Below are 20,916 nucleotides of genomic sequence, written 5' to 3'. Positions count from 1 at the left end.
CTAGCACCCTGGTCCCGGCACAGCCATGTTTATTTTCATGGTGGAACACTCCAGATTATTTATTCACACTAGTTAATTCAAACTGTCAGCCTCGTAGCTTTTTAAATATTATGGCATATAATAAATTAGATTATAACAAAGCAAACTTTTTGGAAACTAACAATCAGCTGGAATCTTTGAAGACTCCCAGCGGTCAGACTCTATCCGTACAGTTGAGGAAAACTGGATGCTTTAGAAGGGCAATTTTTCGGCTCTTATCGATACCTATGTTTCTCTCGTGCGCATTCGTGGTGATGCTGGGAGGCCCTGGTATACCAATAACCTCAGAATCCTATCTAGGAAAAAAAAACGCATTTTCTGGAAACTCAAGCGAAGTAACGATCCGCTAAAATGGGTCAGATACTTTACGGTGCTGTGTGAATACACCGGTTTACTGAGGCACTATAAGCGTAAATATTATCACGTTAACTTTCTGCGCACTCTGCGAGACAACTCTCGCAAATTCTGGAATTCATTGTCACCAAAATGCACCTCACGTCATAGCATAGCGCTTATTAACTATGACGGGTCATCTGTTTCAGGGTATGAGTGACCTGATGTCATGAACTCCTATTTTTGCTCAGTTTTCACTCATGAACCACATGACAATATTCATTCGTTGTCATATTGTAATTTTTCGTCAATTGGGCGGTCATTATAACTATTCAAGGAATCGCAAACTTAATTGACAACCTCAAACTTTTCATTGCACCAGGCACGGATGGCATAACTGCTAAAGCCTTAAAGGGCACCAAATTCCAACCTATAGCCCCTTCTTGCGATTGTTTTTCGCTCAGTTCGTTGCGTCTTCTACTATTCTAAATGATTGGCAAATCAGTTATGTTGTGACCATACAGAAATCAGGCAGCCGCTCCAATCCATGTAATCACCGCCTAATTTCTCTAACCTGCATTTCTTGTGAACTCCTAAAACATGTTCTGTATTCCAACATCGCGTCGCATCTAGACAAGCACTCTTTTTTCTTTACCAAGCAGCATATATTTCAACAGGGCTACACACGTGAACCAGAACTCCGAGTTTACCACAGACCTTCAGGCTTAACCTTGATTCCTGTTCGCAGACTGTTGCTATCAGCTTGACTTCACTAATCACCCAACATCGTCTAATTTCAAAACTTGCTTGCCTCAGTCTTGATACTCATGTACTATCCTGGATTGAGTGTTTTCTCACGAACTGCTCACAACACACTGTCATTGATAACGTTCTGTCGTCAAGTAGCTCTGTCTTGTCAGGTGTACCACAAGGCTCAGTGCTTGGACCTCTCCTGTTCTTTATCTTATACCAACATTTCTTCATCCATTCGACTACTCGCTGATGACTGCGTCTTCTATCGGCAGATATCCTCCACCAATGCGAGCTTATCCTCCAGGAAGGCCTAAATAAAACTGTAAATTGGTGTTCCGTCTCGCTTATGTCCCTAACGTTTCCAAATGTAAGTTCATGTGTATTGCCCACAAGCACACAATCCTGAATCACTGGGATTTTCTCAAATCTTCGGCCCTCACCCAAGTCGTCTGTTACCATTACCTTAGTATTATAATCACCGATCAACTCACATGGACTGCGCAGATAACTAATTTAATAAAAGACTGCTCCAAATCACTTGGCCCGCTCAATCGATCACTCTTTCTATCTCCATTCCCTGTCCGCAAACTCGCTTTGTAAACGTTCATACGGACAAAACTTGAGTATGCCTCAGCGATTTGAAACTTTCACCAGACTTATCTTATTGATTTACTTGAAGCAGTACAAAATCGAGCGGTACGTTTTTTTTTCCTTCAAAGTATGACTGGCACACCAGTATCACATTCATCAAATCTTTCCTTAGCATACCTAGTCTATCTCTTCGCCGTTAGATTTCACAATTTTTCCTTTTCTACAAACTGTATTATAATTTTGGCAACCTCAGAGACACTTCTTCTCTTCCGGCCAACCACAACTCTCAACGTATGTTTAATAACCTCAGTGTTTAACGCTTACATGTTACCACTCGAGCATTTAACAAATTCTTCCTACCAACAGTTGTTGAGCTACGGAACGCATTGCCAGAAGAAATAGCACATGAGCAAGACTCTAATAAATTCAGACACATACTTTTATATTTTCTCGAACCTTAATCTGCCACCATCACAGTGTTATTTCATGCACTATTAATTTTGTAACGGCATAAATGCCCTTTCTTCTGCTCTTGCACTGTGTTTGCCTCGTTTTTGAAAGTGAAATATGTATTCTGTATTTTCGCAAACATGTTATTTCTTCATTTTTTCTGGCATTGCATAATAATATATATGATGCTATTGATGTTTTTGTCTTCTTTTATTGTTTTATTATTATTTTTTATATGATAATTATCATGCTGTTTTTGTTGCTTCCCTCCTCCACCTCTCGTGTATTACCCAGAAAAGGGCCTTTAAGCGTAAAATAAAGGATGATTAAGAAGATGCTGGCGCACAAAAAAGGCGCCGGCGATTCCTTAGCGCTTTAATAAATTTTTAGCGTACATCCTAATGAAGGAAAAACAAGAAGTAACTACATTGAAAATAAAACACACCGGGCTTTCATCGCTCCTCCCAGAAGTCGGCCCAGATGATCAGAATGGGTTTGAAAACCAAACCCAATCGACTAATGATGCAAAACAACGAAACAGCATCATTTCTCCGCATATAAGAATTCTGACTCTGTGCAGGAGCTTTTGGGCAGGTTGGAAATGAAGCGGACGATGTCGCGAGAAGAAGCGCAAGCAAATGCAAACTACTGATTACTTTTAGTCTTGATTGGGTTAACTTTTTCATGTGAATGAATGTAGTTTAGAGCGTAAATTGCAACGTGCATTTCGAAATTAAAGCTCACTGCTCTCATGAATGAATGTCTATGCTCATTTCTGGCGTATCACTTGCTGATCAATTAGTTCTTTTCGCTGTGACAGCTCCATAAACTTAACTTACGATGTCACTTGCCGCGAACATGCATATCGCCTAATTGGCGATGGTGAGTCCATCTGTGGCTTGTTTGGATTACCGACGCTAATTGCGGCGCAATGCTCGTTCATTCTAGCACGCATCCGTTACATTGAAGTCTCCTTATATGCAACAATGTTACAGTCTCATTCGAAATATTAGCGACCTTTTACCTCATTTATTAACGAAAACAAATCAGGAGGTCATCTTCACTCCTGCTGCGGACTCCAGTTGTCATAGCAAAAACCCTCAATCTGTCTAATCGGGTGTGTTTCAAAGCTAACGTATACGAAAGCAGATTCGAGTGCCTGTGCAGGCAGCGATGCTGTATGTACGACAGTTACGAAAGCTAGCAGGAACTACGATATCACCACAGGGCGATAACTTGTTTGTCTGTCTGTTAAACACACAAGATTACGTTCGAGGCCTGCGAAATAAGGTAGTGTGCTATTCAGCCCAGTTTGTGCGTCCAGGCATCTCGGATGTCATTATTCATACTCTCCATGGACAGGCCGCGACACATGAGCTAGTTTTTTCGCACGCGTAAACGGATGCACATGGCCAGGTAGCATAGAGCCACTTGTAGTATTGTGCGTCATCATGCGGCAGATATGCTCGCAGCAGTCTCGCTTGTACATTACGGCACGGTAAATCACGTCTTTTCAGGCTGTCGCTGAAGCTCAGAAGTATGGCCTGTCGGCTAGCATCTTCGCGGCAGGCTGGGTATATCAAACACAAAGCCGGGACAAGTTCATGGAAAACCAGTGCCGGTAAGCTAAAGCTGCGCTCTGCATAATGCTGCAGACTAATGACCTAAATGTGCAATCTAGGTCGTAGATCTCCCATAATCATAAGGTGGTTTTGGGACGTTAAACCCCACATATCAATCAATTTAGGTCGTAGAGATCACAATGGCACGCTTGCTACTCTATCCGAGGTCGTTGTATTATCTGAAATTAGAAAGAAGGGGGAGGACACTTGCTCATCTAAGCGCTTCTGTTAAGCGTCCCTATGATTCTTCTTTAATTGTCCTCTCGAGGACTCTGTCAGAAGTTGGGAATCTTATCGCATTCCGGCGCAACGAATTGGAGAAAAACAAAACAGCCAGACAACCATGTTCACTCTAAAGAGCAGGATATCATGTTGGTCTATGAATACTTCATAACGGATAACAAATTCAGGTCGCCTTATCATTTGGTCGAAATAAATGTCCATCTTGGGGCTCATGGTCGGCGTCACAAATGGCACGCTCATAGAATTCATCGAGTCTTTTAAAGACGATAGTCTTTCTTGGAGACCTTTGTCGCGAACATTTTGGTCTGTCTGTCTGCATGTTTGTCTGTTTGTCCACCCTCAACGGTACCGGGAACTCTCAACGGCACCAGCCGATACCCCAAACAGCCGAGCCCATCTGCAGCGCCCACCAATGTTGCTCAAAATTCAGCGTTCATACTTGTGCGATTGTCGATTAAAAAGCAATTATTGCGCATATCTGAGGCACCATAACAACACGTATATGATCTGCACGTGCGTCGTTTACTACAAAAGGCATACATAAGTAATTTTAAGGACCGTAGCGTTTATTACGCGGCGCCTACCATGCAAAGCTTGCACGAAAAGTCGAGTGTTTCTAACGCTTTGCTAAGATGACACCGTGGTGGCACCTATCCGTCGCCTTGTGTTCTACACCTTATCACCTCTGAGACGGGTGCGCATGCCCATCTCGAACGCGCAACGTTTCCAAGAAAACTGCCAGATGGCACTCATGTCTCACGTGTGACGTGACTTGATGCGCTCGTTCGCCTCCGCTGCACGCTTGAGACCCTCTAACACAGCGCCTCCAGAATACCATTCACCAATTTTTTGGCGCAGAACATCAAATAAATGTTTTGTTCACTCTCTCCACATGCAAGACTATCGTCTTTAGACGACATTTGCCATGCATATAAGGGGCAAATTTTTATGGCTCGGTTTCAGGAAATACCCCAAAAAAAGTTTTATACAAACTGCACGTTTTTGTTTTGGAACACAGAGCTATTGAAATCGTCCAGGTTGAGTCTTGTGTAAGAGCATGTACACGGCACTACGGCACAAATTACGTTCTCCTGGCAGTTGTATCGTCATGTGGAATACAAAAACATTTACGTACTCTTCGTTTGTGCACTGCTTGGCATGCCAGCACTCACATACTCGCCGATTCGACTATCATGGCGAAGAAACAAAAATGTAAGCACGGAAAGTAAACATAACCATAAAAATGCAGAAGCACTTGGGGCAACACTCACAATAGGTCTAATTACTGTTGCTATTGTGTAAACATGTCGTGGGCGCACAAAATCACCATGTATCTTGTTGCGCACGCTACCATAGAAGACAAAAAATGTTGATGAACTATATATATATGTATATATATATATATATATATATATATATATATATATATATATATATATATATATATATATATATATATATATATATATATATATATATATATATATATATATATATATATTGCCACCTCTTTCTAGTAGTGGGTCGTATGCCAAGGTGAAGGCCCACACCACAGAGAAGAAAGAAGTGCTCGTGGGCCCTCGCTCTGGAAAACAAGCCCAACCGACGCGCTTGGTTAGAGCCCTGTTGCTCAGACGTCAGTAAATCTTGTCGACACCCCCTGGAGTGACGTGACAACTGGTGGAGGTGCTGGGTAGGCCCCTCACGGATGTTGCAGACCCCTCCTGGAAGCGGCACCACAAGCCCAGTTCGAGTCAACACTCCTGTTCATCGGACAAGCCGCAGGATCAGGGGATTGCCTCCCGAAGCTGACCCTATAGTTCACACCAGTATGATGAGCACGTCCGTTCAAACTACTCTAACAGGTACGGAAAACCCCCCGGTTACTCGGTACACCCTCGAAAGTCCGCAGGTTCCGACACCGTTTCATGGCACCGAGCTCGAAGGCGTCGAGGACTGGTTGGTCGACTTCGAGCGCGTGGCTGCTTTGAACGACTGGAACGACGCGGCCAAACTACGACGTGTGTACTTCTATTTAGAGGATGGAGCACGTACCTGGTACATGAATCACGAGGAACAGATGACATCATGGCCCGAATTCCGCCGCCGGCTGTTGGATACTTACAGAAGTGCTGATCGCCACGAACGAGTGGAACGAGCGATCCAGGCCCGCATCCAGATGCCCAATGAAACTGTCATGACCTATGTGGAAGATATGACGCGCCTGTTCCGACGAGCCGATCAGAGTATGACAGAAGAAAAGAAGGTGCGTCACCTCATGCGGGGAGTTAAAGAGCAGCTTTTCGCTGGTCTTGTACGGAGCCCTCCGAACACGGTCGCCGAGTTTTTGTCTGAAGCTGTCACGATGGAAAAGATGCTTCAGCATCGATCCACCCTGTATGAGCGGCAAGTGAACACGTCCACTGCTCAAGTTCTAACGAATATTGGGAGCAACACCGAGTGTCTGCGCGACCTTATCCGCTCCATAGTACGCGAGGAGCTGCAAAAGGCTGCCACACCACCACTACCTACGGTGAGTTCCATTGCAAGCATCGTCAAGGACGAGCTGCATCATGCCCTTCGTGACCCTGTGAGTCTGAATAACGCCACATCCGCCCCGGCTGACTACCACCGTCCGACCTATGCAGAAGCCTTGAAGCGCCCAGCTTCCTCTTCCCCGCTGTTTGTTCAGGCACCTCCTACGGTTTCACTTCAGTCGGCGCAGCCTCTACGGTACTACGAGAACACACGCACACCGCCACCCCTCGTTTACGCCAGCCCTGTGCATCTTGCGGAACAACCAGCACACTATCTTGACGACAGACGTGCTTCGCCTCGGAAATCTGATGTTTGGCGCACTCCTGATCGCCGACCTTTGTGCTTCCACTGCGGTGAAGCGGACCATTTGTACCGCCAGTGTCCATACCGGCGCCTCGGGCTGCGCGGATTTTCAGTATATTCAGCGCTTCCTCGGTATGGCCAGCGACCCCGGGACATTGAGGACTACCTGGCTCAACAGCGCATGCCACCGCCTTCTGGACGGCAGTCGCGCTCACCGTCGCCGAGGCGCTTTTCATCTTCGCCACAGCGCCATGCTGGCGCACGGTTCTCCAGTCCCCGCCGGGAAAACTAACGCAAGCGACCCTTGGAGGCGAGGTCGCTGGCAGTCGACGTGCTGAAGACCTCTGATCGACGCTAACAGTAAAGGGTGTAGATTCGACTGAGCGATATGTTCGGCTTTCTCTGGATATACCGGTGCTGATAGATGGCTATGCAGTAGGTGCTTTAGTTGATACCGGGGCTGACTATTCGATACTAAGCGGGAAAATGACCAGACAACTAAAGAAGGTAATCACGCCTTGGCATGGCTCCGTGATTCGAACGGCTGGTGGCCACACCGTCTCTCCGCTTGGAACCTGCACGAGTAGAGTTCGGGTCTGCGGTTATACTTTTGTAGGAAGTTTCCTTGTGCTCCGTGAATGTTCACGCGACGTTATTCTTGGTGTTGACTTCCTGCACGAATATGGAGGTGTCATTGATCTTCAAGAGAATCGCATCACCTTCTCAGCCGACCGAGCAATCGACAAGCAGGACGACCAACAACGTACCGACGTTCTTCGTGTTTCTGCTGAAAGTATAACGCTTCCTCCAAGAGCCAGTGTTATTGTCGACGTCACATGCTGTGGATTGCGAAATGGTGAAGCGATTGCAGAAAGTAATTTTGAACACCTGCTGACTCAAGGTGTTTGTGTGGCTAGGAGTATCATACAGCTACGTGATGGCCGATCTCAACTGCTCGTTACAAATTTCAGCAACGAACACCGACACCTTTTCCGTGGCACTTCATTAGCGTTTGCAGATGAATTAGGAACCATTCCCATCTGCTTCTCGTCGGAAGCAGTGGAGGCCGCCGATGCGTCTCTAAACAATATCGATATTAATTCTAACCTCACACCAGAAAACCAGACAGCACTGCGAAAACTCTTGCTTGAATTCAAGTCATGCTTCGCTGCTTCCTCTAAGGTGCGCCAGACTTCGATCACTAGGCACAGAATCATCACTTACGACGACGCCCGCCCAGTACACCAACAGCCTTACCGTGTGTCAGTGAAGGAACGAGAAGCCATTCGTACGCAAGTTCGAGAAATGCTTGACGACGGCATCATCGAGCCTTCCAACAGTGCGTGGTCCTCTCCGGTCGTCCTAGTCAAGAAGAAAGACGGAACGCTACGTTTTTGCGTCGATTACCGGAAGCTGAACAGCGTGACTAAAAAGGACGTGTACCCGCTGCCACGCATCGACGACTCGTTAGACAGATTACGCCACGCCCACTATTTTTCCTCTTTGGATTTAAAAAGCGGGTACTGGCAGATTGAGGTTGACGAGCGAGACCGCGAGAAAACGGCATTGGTGACCCCTGATGGCCTGTATGAATTTCGAGTCCTTCCTTTTGGTTTGTGCTCAGCGCCCGGAACCTTCCAGCGAATGATGGACACTGTGCTTACTGGTCTGAAGTGGCAAACTTGTCTCGTATACCTTGATGATGTTGTAGTTTTTTCTGAAACCTTCCAGCAACACCTTCACCGCCTCAGGAGTGTGCTACAGGCTATTCAATTAGCAGATCTTACACTCAAACCGCAGAAGTGTCACTTTGGTTATGAAGAGCTCAAATTCCTTGGCCATGTAGTCAATGCGAATGGAGTACGACCCGACCCCGACAAACTTGCCGCTGTAGCCGCGTTTCCGCATCCTACAGACAAAAAGACTGTTCGGCGCTTTCTGGGTTTGTGCGCCTACTATCGACGATTTATTAGAGGGTTTTCGAAGATAGCGGAACCCTTGACTCGCCTTACACGCCACGACACACCGTTTGTATGGGCTACCGAACAACAGGCTGCTTTTGCCGAGCTACGACAGCGAATGCAATCAGCCCCTGTTCTTGCGCATTTTGACGAAGATGCTGACACAGAGGTGCACACTGACGCCAGTAACATCGGCCTCGGCGCAGTGCTCGTCCAGCATCAACACGGCAAAGAAAGAGTCATAGCCTATGCCAGCCGCTCACTGTCCCGTACCGAGGTGAATTACACGACCACAGAGAAAGAGTGTCTCGCAGTAGTGTGGGCGATCACCAAGTTTCGCCCGTACCTCTATGGTCGTCCATTTAAAGTGGTGACGGACCACCATGCCCTGTGCTGGTTGGTAAACATTCGTGATCCCTCTGGACGACTGGCCCGATGGAGCTTGCGTCTACAGGAATTTGATGTTACCATCGTATATAAGTCTGGACGGAAGCATGAAGACGCTGATACGCTGTCACGTGCACCCATATCTTTAGTCAATCAAGAAGAAGAGGACGATGACGGTTTCCTGGGCGCCCTTAGCTCATCTGACTTGAGCAGACGCCAGCGAGAGGATGAAGAGATTCGACCGCTCATCGACTATCTGGAGGGTCATAACGCCGTTATACCTCGCCATCTATCTCGCGTCGTGACATCTTTCTGCCTCCGAGATAATGTCCTGTACAAAAAAAAAACACCCGTCCTACGAGCCGCGCTTACCTCCTCGTCGTTCCGAAGGACATGCGGGATGAAGTCCTCTCTGCGTGTCATGACGAGCCCACATCTGGTCATCTAGGTTACTCGCGAACGCTCGCCAGAGTAAGTGAGGCGTACTACTGGCCCGGACTTTCTGCAAGCGTGAAGCAGTACGTTAAAAGCTGTCGCGAATGCCAGCGTCGAAAGTCGCCACCAAGCAAGCCGGCTGGATTACTTCAGCCAATTGATCCACCCCACAAGCCATTTGACCAAGTTGGCATGGACATTCTCGGCCCATTTCCTTTATCGTCTGACGGCAACAAATGGGTCATTGTTGCAACTGACTATTTGACCCGGTATGCTGAGACACAGGCGATACCACGAGCCACGGCTTCTGAGGTAGCACAGTTCTTCATGTGCCACATTGTTCTGCGCCACGGTGCTCCATCTACAGTGATAACCGACAGAGGAACAGCGTTCACTGCACAACTTATTGATGAAGTTTTTCGACTAAGTAACACTAGGCATCGAACGACGACTGCTTACCATCCGCAGAGCAATGGCTTAACCGAGCGACTAAATAAGACAGTCACAAACATGATCTCCATGTACATCGACGTCCAACACAAAACATGGGATCGCATTTTGCCTTATGTGACGTTCGCTTATAACACCGCCGTTCAAGAAACAACCCGATTTACACCGTTTCGCCTTCTCTACGGCCGCGAAATTCAGACGATGCTGGATGCGATGCTTCCTTGTGAAGGCGCCGATCAATTAACAACTGACGCAGAAGAATTTGCAGAGCGTGCCGAGGAAACTCGCCAGCTCGCCCGGCTACACATTGGTCAGCAGCAACAGGTTGATGCACGACGTTACAATATGCGTCACAATGACGTATCTTACAGACCGGGAGACCAAGTTTGGATTTGGACCCCTGTTCGACGCCGTGGCCTCTCCGAAAAGTTGCTCAGCGGATATTTCGGTCCGTATAAAGTATTGCGCCGCGTGAGCGACGTAAACTACGAAGTGGTTCCGGACGCTACGTCGTCACGATGGATACAACGAAAACAACCGACCTCTGACATAGTTCACGTGGTGCGCATGAAGCCCTATTTTGCGCGTTCCTAAAAGACCACTTTTCCTGTGTTTGGTGAACTATCGTGAACTTATCGCGTCTAACATTTCATTATTGGTGCCCTTTTTCATTGTTTAAACTACTTTGTTTTGGTTTTTTTTTCAATAACTTTGCAGCATCAGGACGATGCTCTTTTTTGTTGTTGAGGGGGAATATTGCCACCTCTTTCTAGTAGTGGGTCGTATGCCAAGGTGAAGGCCCACACCACAGAGAAGAAAGAAGTGCTCGTGGGCCCTCGCTCTGGAAAACAAGCCCAACCGACGCGCTTGGCTAGAGCCCTGTTGCTCAGACGTCAGTAAATCTTGTCGACACCCCCTGGAGTGACGTGACAACAATATATATATATATATATATATATATATATATATATATATATATATATATATATATATATATATATATATATATACATATATATATATATATATATATATAAATACATATATATATATAAATATATATATATATATATATATATATATATATATATATATATATATATATATTTGGCTATAACAGTGCAAGCTGGTTCCTGGAAATATTAAGCAGGTGCTCACACTTCAAGCGGATATTACGAATGAAATATCAACATATTTGAGATATAGCAAAGAAGCGTAGCAAGTCTGAAGGCGTCTTTCTTTTTTCTTTCTTTGCTCGTAACTGATCAAACATTGCAGAGTACATGAAAATACAGGGTGTATACACATGACTGCAGAGATAAAAAAAGGCGTTAATGCCTACAAATCAATTTAAAGAATTGGCCCCGTGTTTACGTTCGTCGCTGCCAATGTCGTCGAAAGACGATAAATAGTCTTCGGCCAGCCAAACGGCCACGAATGTTGCGCCTTGCCTCATACAGCGCCTTTTCTGTGTTCAATCAGTCACGTCTGGCTGGCATCGATAAAATAAAGGCAGTGCTGCGTGCGATATGAGCGCCATCTGGCAGGGCCTTCGGGAAACAAAGTGCTTTTTTGTGTATAGTGTCATATATTTGGCGCACTGAACGAAACACTAAGGACTTTTGAATAACGTTTTTGTTTTCTTCCATATATTTACGTATTTATGTTTTCACTAGTTATTTAAATATCTTGCTGCTGTGCTTGAATGTACTCGTTGCACTCTTCTTATTTTGCTGTTGTTATCGCCGCAATGCTTCATATGTGTTTACTGTAACCTTTTTTTGTACTCACTTGTACCCACTCCTGCCTAAGGTCTGAAGATCAGACCGGCAGTACTGTAATAAATAAATAAATAAATAAATAAATAAATAAATAAATAAATAAATAAATAAATAAATATTTATCTATGTATTTTCTAGTAAAGAAGCACAACACCTTATGCATACGTATTGATGTCGTGCCTGATATATATACATAATATTTGCTTTTTCATCTGCAGTGATCAAAAGTAGGAACGCAATCATCAGATCAAGATAGCTTGGCACACAGGAAGTGCCTAAACGTTGAGGGAGGGCTGATTCGTGCAACAGACAGACAGACAGACAGACAGACAGACAGACAGACAGACAGACAGACAGACAGACAGACAGACAGACAGACAGACAGACAGACCAAGTTTTCTGCGTTTCATCAAGTATCCCAAGAAAGACTATATTGTTTATTAAACCATTGTCGGGCCACATGCGGGATTCCGGATGGGCCGTGTTTTTTTTTTTTTTTTGCAGCAAGGCAAAAGCGATAAGCAAAGAAAGCTGCCCGGGTATGTTTTGTTATTTAAAGGGGCACTGCAACACTTTTTGAGCATAGTCAGAAAATGCTGCCAATCGGTAGTAGAGGCTCCCGACAACAAGCGAGCCAAATATATGGCACAGCACGCGACCTAGAGTTCATAATAAATTATCAAAGTCCGCTAACAATATCGTTTTTCTTCTCTTGACAAATCACGGACTATGCCCAAAAGTTACACGTAGAGGGCCCATCTACCAGCCATTGGCTGATTGGAACAATGCGCACGGGCTTGTTACCGAGATCACCACGGGAGGCCGCTACTTGTCCACACGTGCGTGTGTGATCACAATGGGAAAGCCGCGCCTTCGAAGAAAAAAAAAGGAAAAAGTGCTCAAGGTCACGAGGCGGCCGTGACATTTTTCTGTGGCCCTGTCGTTCCTCCCGGCTTAGCTTCCAGCGCTTTCGCCAGGACGAGAGGAGAGAGAATGCAATTGCAGCGTGTGAAAAACATTCATAACTCCACTCGCACTGAACGGATTCTTAAATTTATTGCGGCGTTGAATTCGTGGGAAATAAGCTCTTCCAGTGAATTCATTTCATGTTTATTCTAAAAAGTGTTTCAGGGCCCCTTGACGCGGCATACTTTTTACACCTGGTCCGGCGGACTTACACGTCTGCACTCATGCCTCGATGTTTTTCCTGTGCAGATTCTGGAAATTTCCAGACAAACTGTGCAACGACTGGTGTATAGTCACCCTGCCGCTCAAGACTAGTTTCTGTCAGGGATTCGGTGAAAGACTGTACAAGGATGGCAAGGTCAGTAGAATGAGACTGATGCGCATTTTCTGTGAAATATGCTCATTAGTATATGAAGCAATATATTTATAATATCAGTAATATCTTTGATTTAACGTCCCAGAAGCACGAGATGATTACGGCGAATGCCTAGTGGAGGGCTCCGAAAATTCTGTCTGTCTGATGTTCTTTAACGGCAACCGACATCGCACTAGCTTTTACCATTTTGCCACTATCCACAATGCGACCGCCGTGGCTGGAATCTAACTCGCGCCGTTCAGCCCCGCAGATGAGCACCCTAACAACTACACCACCAGGGCAGAAATATGAAGCATTCTTGGGGAGGTGTTATTAAAATGTTCATCCACACTATTCATTTGTGCGGGGTATGTTGCGTCACGACCACGCCATTGTAAAGCAACACTGTAATAACGCAGCAGCATCTATTTTCCTCAGCCCATCCGCTTCGGTGTTGATGTACATGTATATGTGGAGCGTGAAAGCCATGAAGGCGTAAAAATCTGGAGCGATATCCATGTGCGATACTCTGCATGTTTGCGACCAGTCGGATCATGTTGTGTGTAAGGTTAGTACTGATTGAGTTCATATCCTTGCTGTGTTGCCGGCAGTCGTCGTCGGGAGATTCACACAACACTGTAATCTGCCATGTGAACCAGTCGGGCACAAAAGCGGTCCTTGTAAGAGCGCCAAGTACCCCAGCTAGTGGCCATTATTACTTCATGCACTATCTCTGCTATCAGCCTTCAATTTTGAGACCAAGATGTTTATGTCCGTAAGTGGGTGGTCTCCTTTAAGCTCCTACGTTCTTGTCTATACTGCATAACGTAGTTGCTCAGTTCCATATTCTCCTCACGAGTTATTCTTGCCCCGTAATGCAATAAAGACACCTCATGTATGATAGAAATTTCTATTAACACCTATTGCACACAAAATTAACAGTATCTGTGTGTCTTACTCCTTTCGCGTGCTATTGATGTTAATGTGGCCAGACTGACGTCTTTTGAAACGAAATCCAGTAGATACTCAGGGCTTTTATGGCTTTTTTATATTTCCCCAATTCCGTCGTAGTCACACTGCTCGAAATCCTCCACGACGACTGGTTGTGCAGGTAGTGTCACAGAGACCGTGGTACAATCTTGCCAAGCAGCAGCTGCAGCCTCGCGACCAAGGCACGGCACTGTGCGGAGGATGCGGCTCAGCAACTGTGGACTCAACCATTGCGTACAACGGAGGTGGATGCTTGCGTCTGCAATTCAATCCCAAGAAGGTCGGCGTCGAGCCTTACTTCAGGTCAGAAAGATAGGACTTCTCTTGATATGGTAATTCCCACACGTGTGAGCCATACCAGCAAAAATTTAGAATTTGGTTAGAACCAGGGAGACCACCTGCTCAAGAAGGGTTGGAAGTTCATCAAATGAAAGCACGGGTTTTGTTATGCATTACTGGCACTTCAATGTGCTTTTCGTAGACAGAGAGCACGTTCTTGCACCACAGGTTGTGATTAAGATGTTATCCGATTGTTGTGGGCCTGTCCTTTTGATCATGGCTACACCTGTGTATTCATTGCAGTAAATGTTATCTGTTCGGTGTGTATCGTGCTTCCCGCACATGTCTTTGCATATAAATAGTGCTGTAGTACTTTCGGAATAAGCTGTCAAAGTTTGGTGCTCCCCGTTATTTCTTTGCTAAATAGCCACAACTATGGCTACTAGTTGAGCTCTCTTCCACAGCTTGTGAATAACAGGAACAAAAAGCTGGCTCTACATTATTCATTATGTATTTTCCAAGCTGTTTAATAGCGTGTGCCTTAACAACAAATTCAGGTGGCCACGCATTAGATAGAAACAATAATCGGCACGGCGTTATGCGCAAGAAAGCGAAATGTTCTTATGAAGTACATCGCCGTGGTGAGCATCACATTATTTTCTCACCCTAGAATTCCTTGACCTGCACCGGCACCATATATGCAGTAAGTGAAAGTCGAAAATTTCATCCGCATAAAAATGCAACCACCGCGGCAAGGGTGAAAGATTCGACTTTCTGATCAGCAGCCGAGCACCGTAACCTATGGGCCATCGGGCCGGTCGGGAACACGCGGAAACATATGCGGTGTCATAAGCAGAAACTGGAAAATAAAAAGTAGAACCCAGCAGGTGGACAGCAGCTCAAAGAATGTTCGTCATCTTAGCTGGGCAACTCAAGGGGGTTGAGCTTCTACCCCTGAGTTTTTCAAAGTTTGTGCGTTTATGTATATACATGCACGAACATGCATCAAAAGTTCTTCAACCCCCTCTTTTTTAGAACATTTCGCATAATGCTCCCGGATAGCTAACCTATACATAGTCAGAAATGGTTTGAAATTACTATTAGAAAACAGAGCAATATCTCAGCTTTGAAAGATCATGAAAGAAAAAGATGTCAGGCCCAAAAGAACAATTTGTTTTCTAAATGCCCAGGTCTTCCCATTTGGAAGACCAGAGTGTTTGCAAAAAAAAAAAACAGATCTTTTTTCATGGAAGCGAGCTATGGATTCTGTGAAAATATGAAAGAACACATTCTTTTGAGCTATGGTGTTGGCGTTGTTGTCTTAGAGTGCCATGAACCATGAGATAGCTTGGTCATGCAAGATATCATTCATTAATGGTGTTTTGCACAAAATGTAATAAACTTGTACACCTTTATTTTGATCTTGCCATGCAAACCATGTGTTGAATGGATCTGAATATAGTATTAGTGGAAGCCCAAGGTAGGCAAAATGACGCAACCAATACCAAATGTCAGTTTTTTTTTTTCATTCTGAAGGGTGCAGGGAGAGATTTAGAAAAGCTGAAGGTACTTGTGGTCAATGGCTGTCATATAGTCGTGATTTTACCAGAATTAAGCAACGACTTGGCAGCAAGGTTGCCATGTCGAAAACAAAAAAATGCCAGAAATATGAAAAATTTACAGCATATTCACGAAGTGAATGATGATGTATGGGGCAATGTTTGCTGGGCTCTCCACTCGGAATTGCTCGCCTTTGTGCACGTTTCGCAGCCGTTGCGAGAGCGCTTGACGGCGAGATCGCACTGCAGCGGCATTCTAAACCCTCCACTCCACCGCCTTGCGTTCGTAGCTCATTGTGAGGCGCAGAAGACCAGTGATTGTCGGCGGAAGAGGAAGCGCGCCAAGCACGCGTCTCCAATGCATCGGAGTTAAGCGAGCGCCCCCAATGCCATCTAATGAGCAATTCGAGTGCAAGCTGAGCGAGTGCCGCAGTGTCATCTAGGGAGCCCTCGGCGTACTAGGGGTGACTACAATGGCGAAGGTCTCGATATGCCCTATGAAGCTTCGGTCCTAAAAAAATCTTGCGAAAAACCAACTTGAGCCATTGGGTGTAAAAGTATCCGAAAGCAGCCAAGTATATGACGGCATTAATGCTTGAGTATCAGAGTTGCTCAGATCTAAACATTGTTCATTCAACGATCATTTCTTGCAGGATGGCGAAGTTCTTGCGTTGTTGCAAAATGTGGCAGTCTCTTCACGTGTCTTGCGAAGGACTACAAGTAACGACAATAAAAATGAGCATACCGTACGGTTGCCACGCCTAGCAATTTATGCACTTTGAGTTTCTAGGGTTGAAGCATAAATTCTAGTCACATTGGCAATTAATTTTCGCTTGTTTACAAAGGCCAATCAGTGAGTATTCTAGAGTCGAGTTCACACCTTATAAAAATCACGTAAACAGTTCTTGGGATTCTGCACGTCTGATGGAGACGAGTCCAGTGCATTTGGGATGCGGAGCCCTTACGGGTAATTTTCACTTCCCTTTGGAGCTTAAAGCCGCATTGAGCAATAAGTGGTGGTACGACCGTCATCAGTATTGAAATTCCTTCCGTGGCTGTGAACCCGACAAAAAGTTTTGAACACATTCCAAGCAAGGATGTGCCATAGAGACAGGCTGATTTCCTCTCTAGCAAGCGTGAACAAGGGGGTCCCAAAACCGTTTGGGCACTAAGAAAGCGCACGAGCAAGAAAAGGTCATTGTTATCTAGACTCCATACAAGGTTTTCCAGGCGAATAAGAAGACTACTCGCCATTTCAGATACCACCATAGATTTTCAGATAACACCAAAGTTTTTGAAACCGATCATCTAAGATAATCAAACGTGCGCAAAATGGTGGTGTCAGGTGCAAAACATGGCTGTTGTGCGTTCGTGACCATGCTTGGCAATTGTTCAGACTGTGCCATCTCCGTGCACGTGCATCCTTAGGTGTATTTCCCCGCCTTCGTGGTTAGACCACCTAGACCATCCAGCGCTGTGTTGGCTGAAGCTGCGGACGATGCGCCCAGTGTTGGCAAGGCAGCGCTATATAATTAAGTGGGAGACCTTTTGTTTCAGCTCTATACAGTTTAGCAGTTCACTGTTTTCCAGTGAACGTTTCGTCACTTGATCACCGTCTCTCGATTTCTCAGTTACTAACCATGTAAGTAAATCTTTGTTGTTCTTACGAGTGCTTCATCTGACTTAATGGACGATGGGCCCTACGACAGGGGCCCACTACCAGAACCAACGGGACCCACGTGGTTTTCATAATGAGGCCCCATATAACAATTTTTCTTGTGTACCCGCCACGTACCCAAAGACCATTCCTTTTTCCGTGTAGAGCTAACTTCACTGGAAGATTGTGAACACGCAGCTGTTGTAGTAGTTATGACGTGATTCCTACCACTGACTGGTCCTTCCAATTAGGCCATACACTCATCATTTTGAGCTAAAATCAATTTTCTGGATAATCAAAAAAGCCAAATTAATTTATAAGAACTATAGAAATGCGATTTGGTTACTACTTTTTACCCCATATAGTCAACAGCCAGCAGCTGCGATGTCAGCAAATATTGTTGATTTCGCTCAAACGAATAATACAACAATGTCACCATAATTAGCCAAGTAGCCAACCCGTTTTTTTACCTGCATCGGCCTTAAAAAAGCAGCCTAACTGGCACAAGGTTGATAAACCTAGCAACGCTGCTTGACAGTAATTAACACCATACGCACTCTCGCTCTCCTTCCACAGGCTTTTTGGATGCGACCTGCTTCTGGGTGCCCTTCGTGTTACGTATGCGATGCAGCAGCGCGGTGCTGATCACGTTGGGTGTGACGTCGCGATTGTGTTGACGGTGCGCCCTGCAGACGATGAAACCGAGAAAATCCGGCTCGGTCTCAACGTCACCGTGCCCGACGAGCAACGGTACGCAGTGGCGCGAGACTACGCGTACAGTCTGGCGCAGGACACGTCCGAGTCGGGGTGGGTCATCAGGTACGCATGAGCATCGTTATTTACTCAAACTTATAGCTCCAGTGAGTGCTCCACGGAAATGTCTGTTTACTGCATAGACAAGCATTATTCAAAAAACGAGAAACGGTAAATTTATGTTTTCATTTTTAGGCTTTGCGGCCAGATCAGTGAAGGCATCGCTGGCTATTCCGAGTTCATATTACCTGGCGAGGTGCGTCTGTATGTCTCCGGTACATGAGCATCATAGCCTTTACTGCTACTTGTATGTTTTATCGAGGGGCACGTGCACAGTTGCACGTGTAATTGAGGGTAGAGACCTGGCACGTGTAGAAAAACGTTAAAAGTTCAGAAAAAGTGAAAGTAAGGATTATGCAGCGTGCAACGGAACTTATAATTACAGGCGTAATGCTAAAACATAAAAACATGGCATGCAAAGTGGATTAGAGAATCATAAAGCTTAGGCGATACTGCACCTGACATTTATTTAAAAGAAATTGACCCCAATGAGTGAGGTAACGCACAGGGCAGACATGCTGGAGTGAAAGCATCACTTTCTATAAAACGGGATGGGTGACGCAGAGTGGGAGAGTAGCGTGCTAGACAGGGTGACGTAAACAAGAACGTCGCAGGGTTAGAGTGCGAATAGCTTGCACCAGTGTGGTTGAGTTTTAGTCAAATGGAAGAGGCTTTTGGCCTACACTGGGCACGCAGTAGGCTGAGAATAATCATCACAAAGACAGGAGTGCACCATTGTATTATTACGTCTGCAAGTAGCACGTGGAAAGGAGGTTTGTGGACATTGAAGGCGAACGATGTGAAGCTTCACAAGAATCGTAGATTTAGCACCAACAAACCGTGCTCAGATGTTCTATCTAAGGAAGCGTCAATCTGCGGCACACCAATCTTTCTTCCTCCCTACATTGTCATGTGTCCACATACAAGATATTATAACGAACGAAGGCGTCCATGAGAGCTTGTTCATTCAGGTCGTCATGGAAGGCATGTTATTATTACGTACCTCTTTAGCACAACTTGTTGAGAAACGTATGTGGTAGCTGAAGTACATGATCCGCTGCTTTCTGTAATAAACTGAAAAAAAAATAAAAGTGGCGTGCCTTACAGGAGGTACACCATACGAGACCTATGTGGTGAAGCGAAGCTGCAAGAGATCGGCGCCGCACTGGAGTCCAGCGCTGCCATCTGTTGCCTACTGGGTCAAATCGAGGTGGAGAGGCCGTCCGACATCAAAGAAAACGTTGAAAAAGACATTGACGATGGCCCCGGTATTGCGAGCGATGACGATGATTGGGAACCGAGCGCGAAGACGATGTGCTTGTGAACACCAGCTTGCGTGGACCGTTAAGCTGTGCGAGCTACCGACAAAAAAAGCTCGCCTCGTCCTGATGTGTCGGACTCACCGCTGAAATTGACAATGTGCAGTCACTTCAAGACAAGCGGCATATACGCGTGAGCCATTGTATTGAGCGAAATTTAATTAAACAAGGAAGTGCGACGATTGCTTCGGCTGCCATCTTCCTTGAATTCATTCATGTATGACCCGTGACGTGAACTAGACCAAAATTTCAGCCACCTATTAGAGAAAACACTTTGTTGTTTGTCTATACTTTCCATTGTAGGGATCGCCACTGCCTAGTGGTTACAGGTGAAACTTGTGGGCTAATAAGTATCAAAATAAAAAAATTCACACAAAAACGAAGATTGAAAATTATTAAGTGATGCTGGCGTATTTCACCTAACAGCGTGTTAATATGGCTGAATTTCAAGTATTTTGTACAAGCTATAGGAGTCGTATGTGGAGTCGCGGATGACGTTGAAGATGGTTTAATCACCGATTGTGGCGGTAAAGTATGCACAAAAGGCAGCGACATGGACGGTTATTAGCGAATAGCAACATGTCGTTAACGAATGAATTTGTTAAACAAACAATTACTAGAGGAGTGCTCGTAAACAGCCTTCAATTATGACCACGTTTTCATATAAAATGTATTCCAAACTGATTATTGCTTGAACAAATATTTTGTGACACTTTACTGTAACGCTCAAGTTTAGCTTTTATTCCTGGTTTAATCAAATAAACCGATCTTGCGGCTAGTCTCTAGCAGTATTCTTGCTGTCGGTTCCGTTTCATTGTTGTACAGCGTAGGCATATTGAAATGATATCTACTAGCTGTGCGGTATGGATGCCAATGTGTGCAGGTATCGCATTCCCTTTAACAGCGTCGACTGCATTTGTGTACGCATTATGTTTATTCTTTTCCTGGAAAATGCGCAAAAAACGCGTACAAAGAGACAACATAAGTTTATTCTTCCATGTTTATGCTTGTTCTGCCGACTTGTGAGCAAACGATAGCAAGATACATTGCTTATTGAATGATTTGAACTCTCTGCATAGTCAGCATGACTTC

The 20,916-nt window shown here is 45.2% G+C and overlaps 1 protein-coding gene across 1 annotated transcript in view; it reads left to right on the top strand.

Annotated features, from left to right (window-relative positions):
• Nucleotides 1-20,609, top strand: part of LOC119178677 (cytosolic endo-beta-N-acetylglucosaminidase) — a 62,817-nt gene extending 42,208 nt beyond the window's left edge. Inside the window, exons 4-8 of the mRNA XM_075883814.1 lie at nt 3,684-3,787; nt 13,102-13,210; nt 14,319-14,500; nt 18,269-18,511; nt 19,613-20,609. Of these exons, the coding sequence (XP_075739929.1) occupies nt 3,684-3,787; nt 13,102-13,210; nt 14,319-14,500; nt 18,269-18,511; nt 19,613-19,829 (855 nt within the window). The 3' untranslated portion in view covers nt 19,830-20,609. The remainder of the gene's footprint in view (nt 1-3,683; nt 3,788-13,101; nt 13,211-14,318; nt 14,501-18,268; nt 18,512-19,612) is intronic.
• Nucleotides 20,610-20,916: the final 307 nt, after the last annotated feature.

The sequence above is a fragment of the Rhipicephalus microplus genome, unplaced genomic scaffold (assembly GCF_043290135.1).
Source record: "Rhipicephalus microplus isolate Deutch F79 unplaced genomic scaffold, USDA_Rmic scaffold_21, whole genome shotgun sequence".
Classification (NCBI taxonomy): domain Eukaryota; kingdom Metazoa; phylum Arthropoda; class Arachnida; order Ixodida; family Ixodidae; genus Rhipicephalus; species Rhipicephalus microplus.
This window is presented reverse-complemented; position numbering and strand designations above follow the sequence as displayed.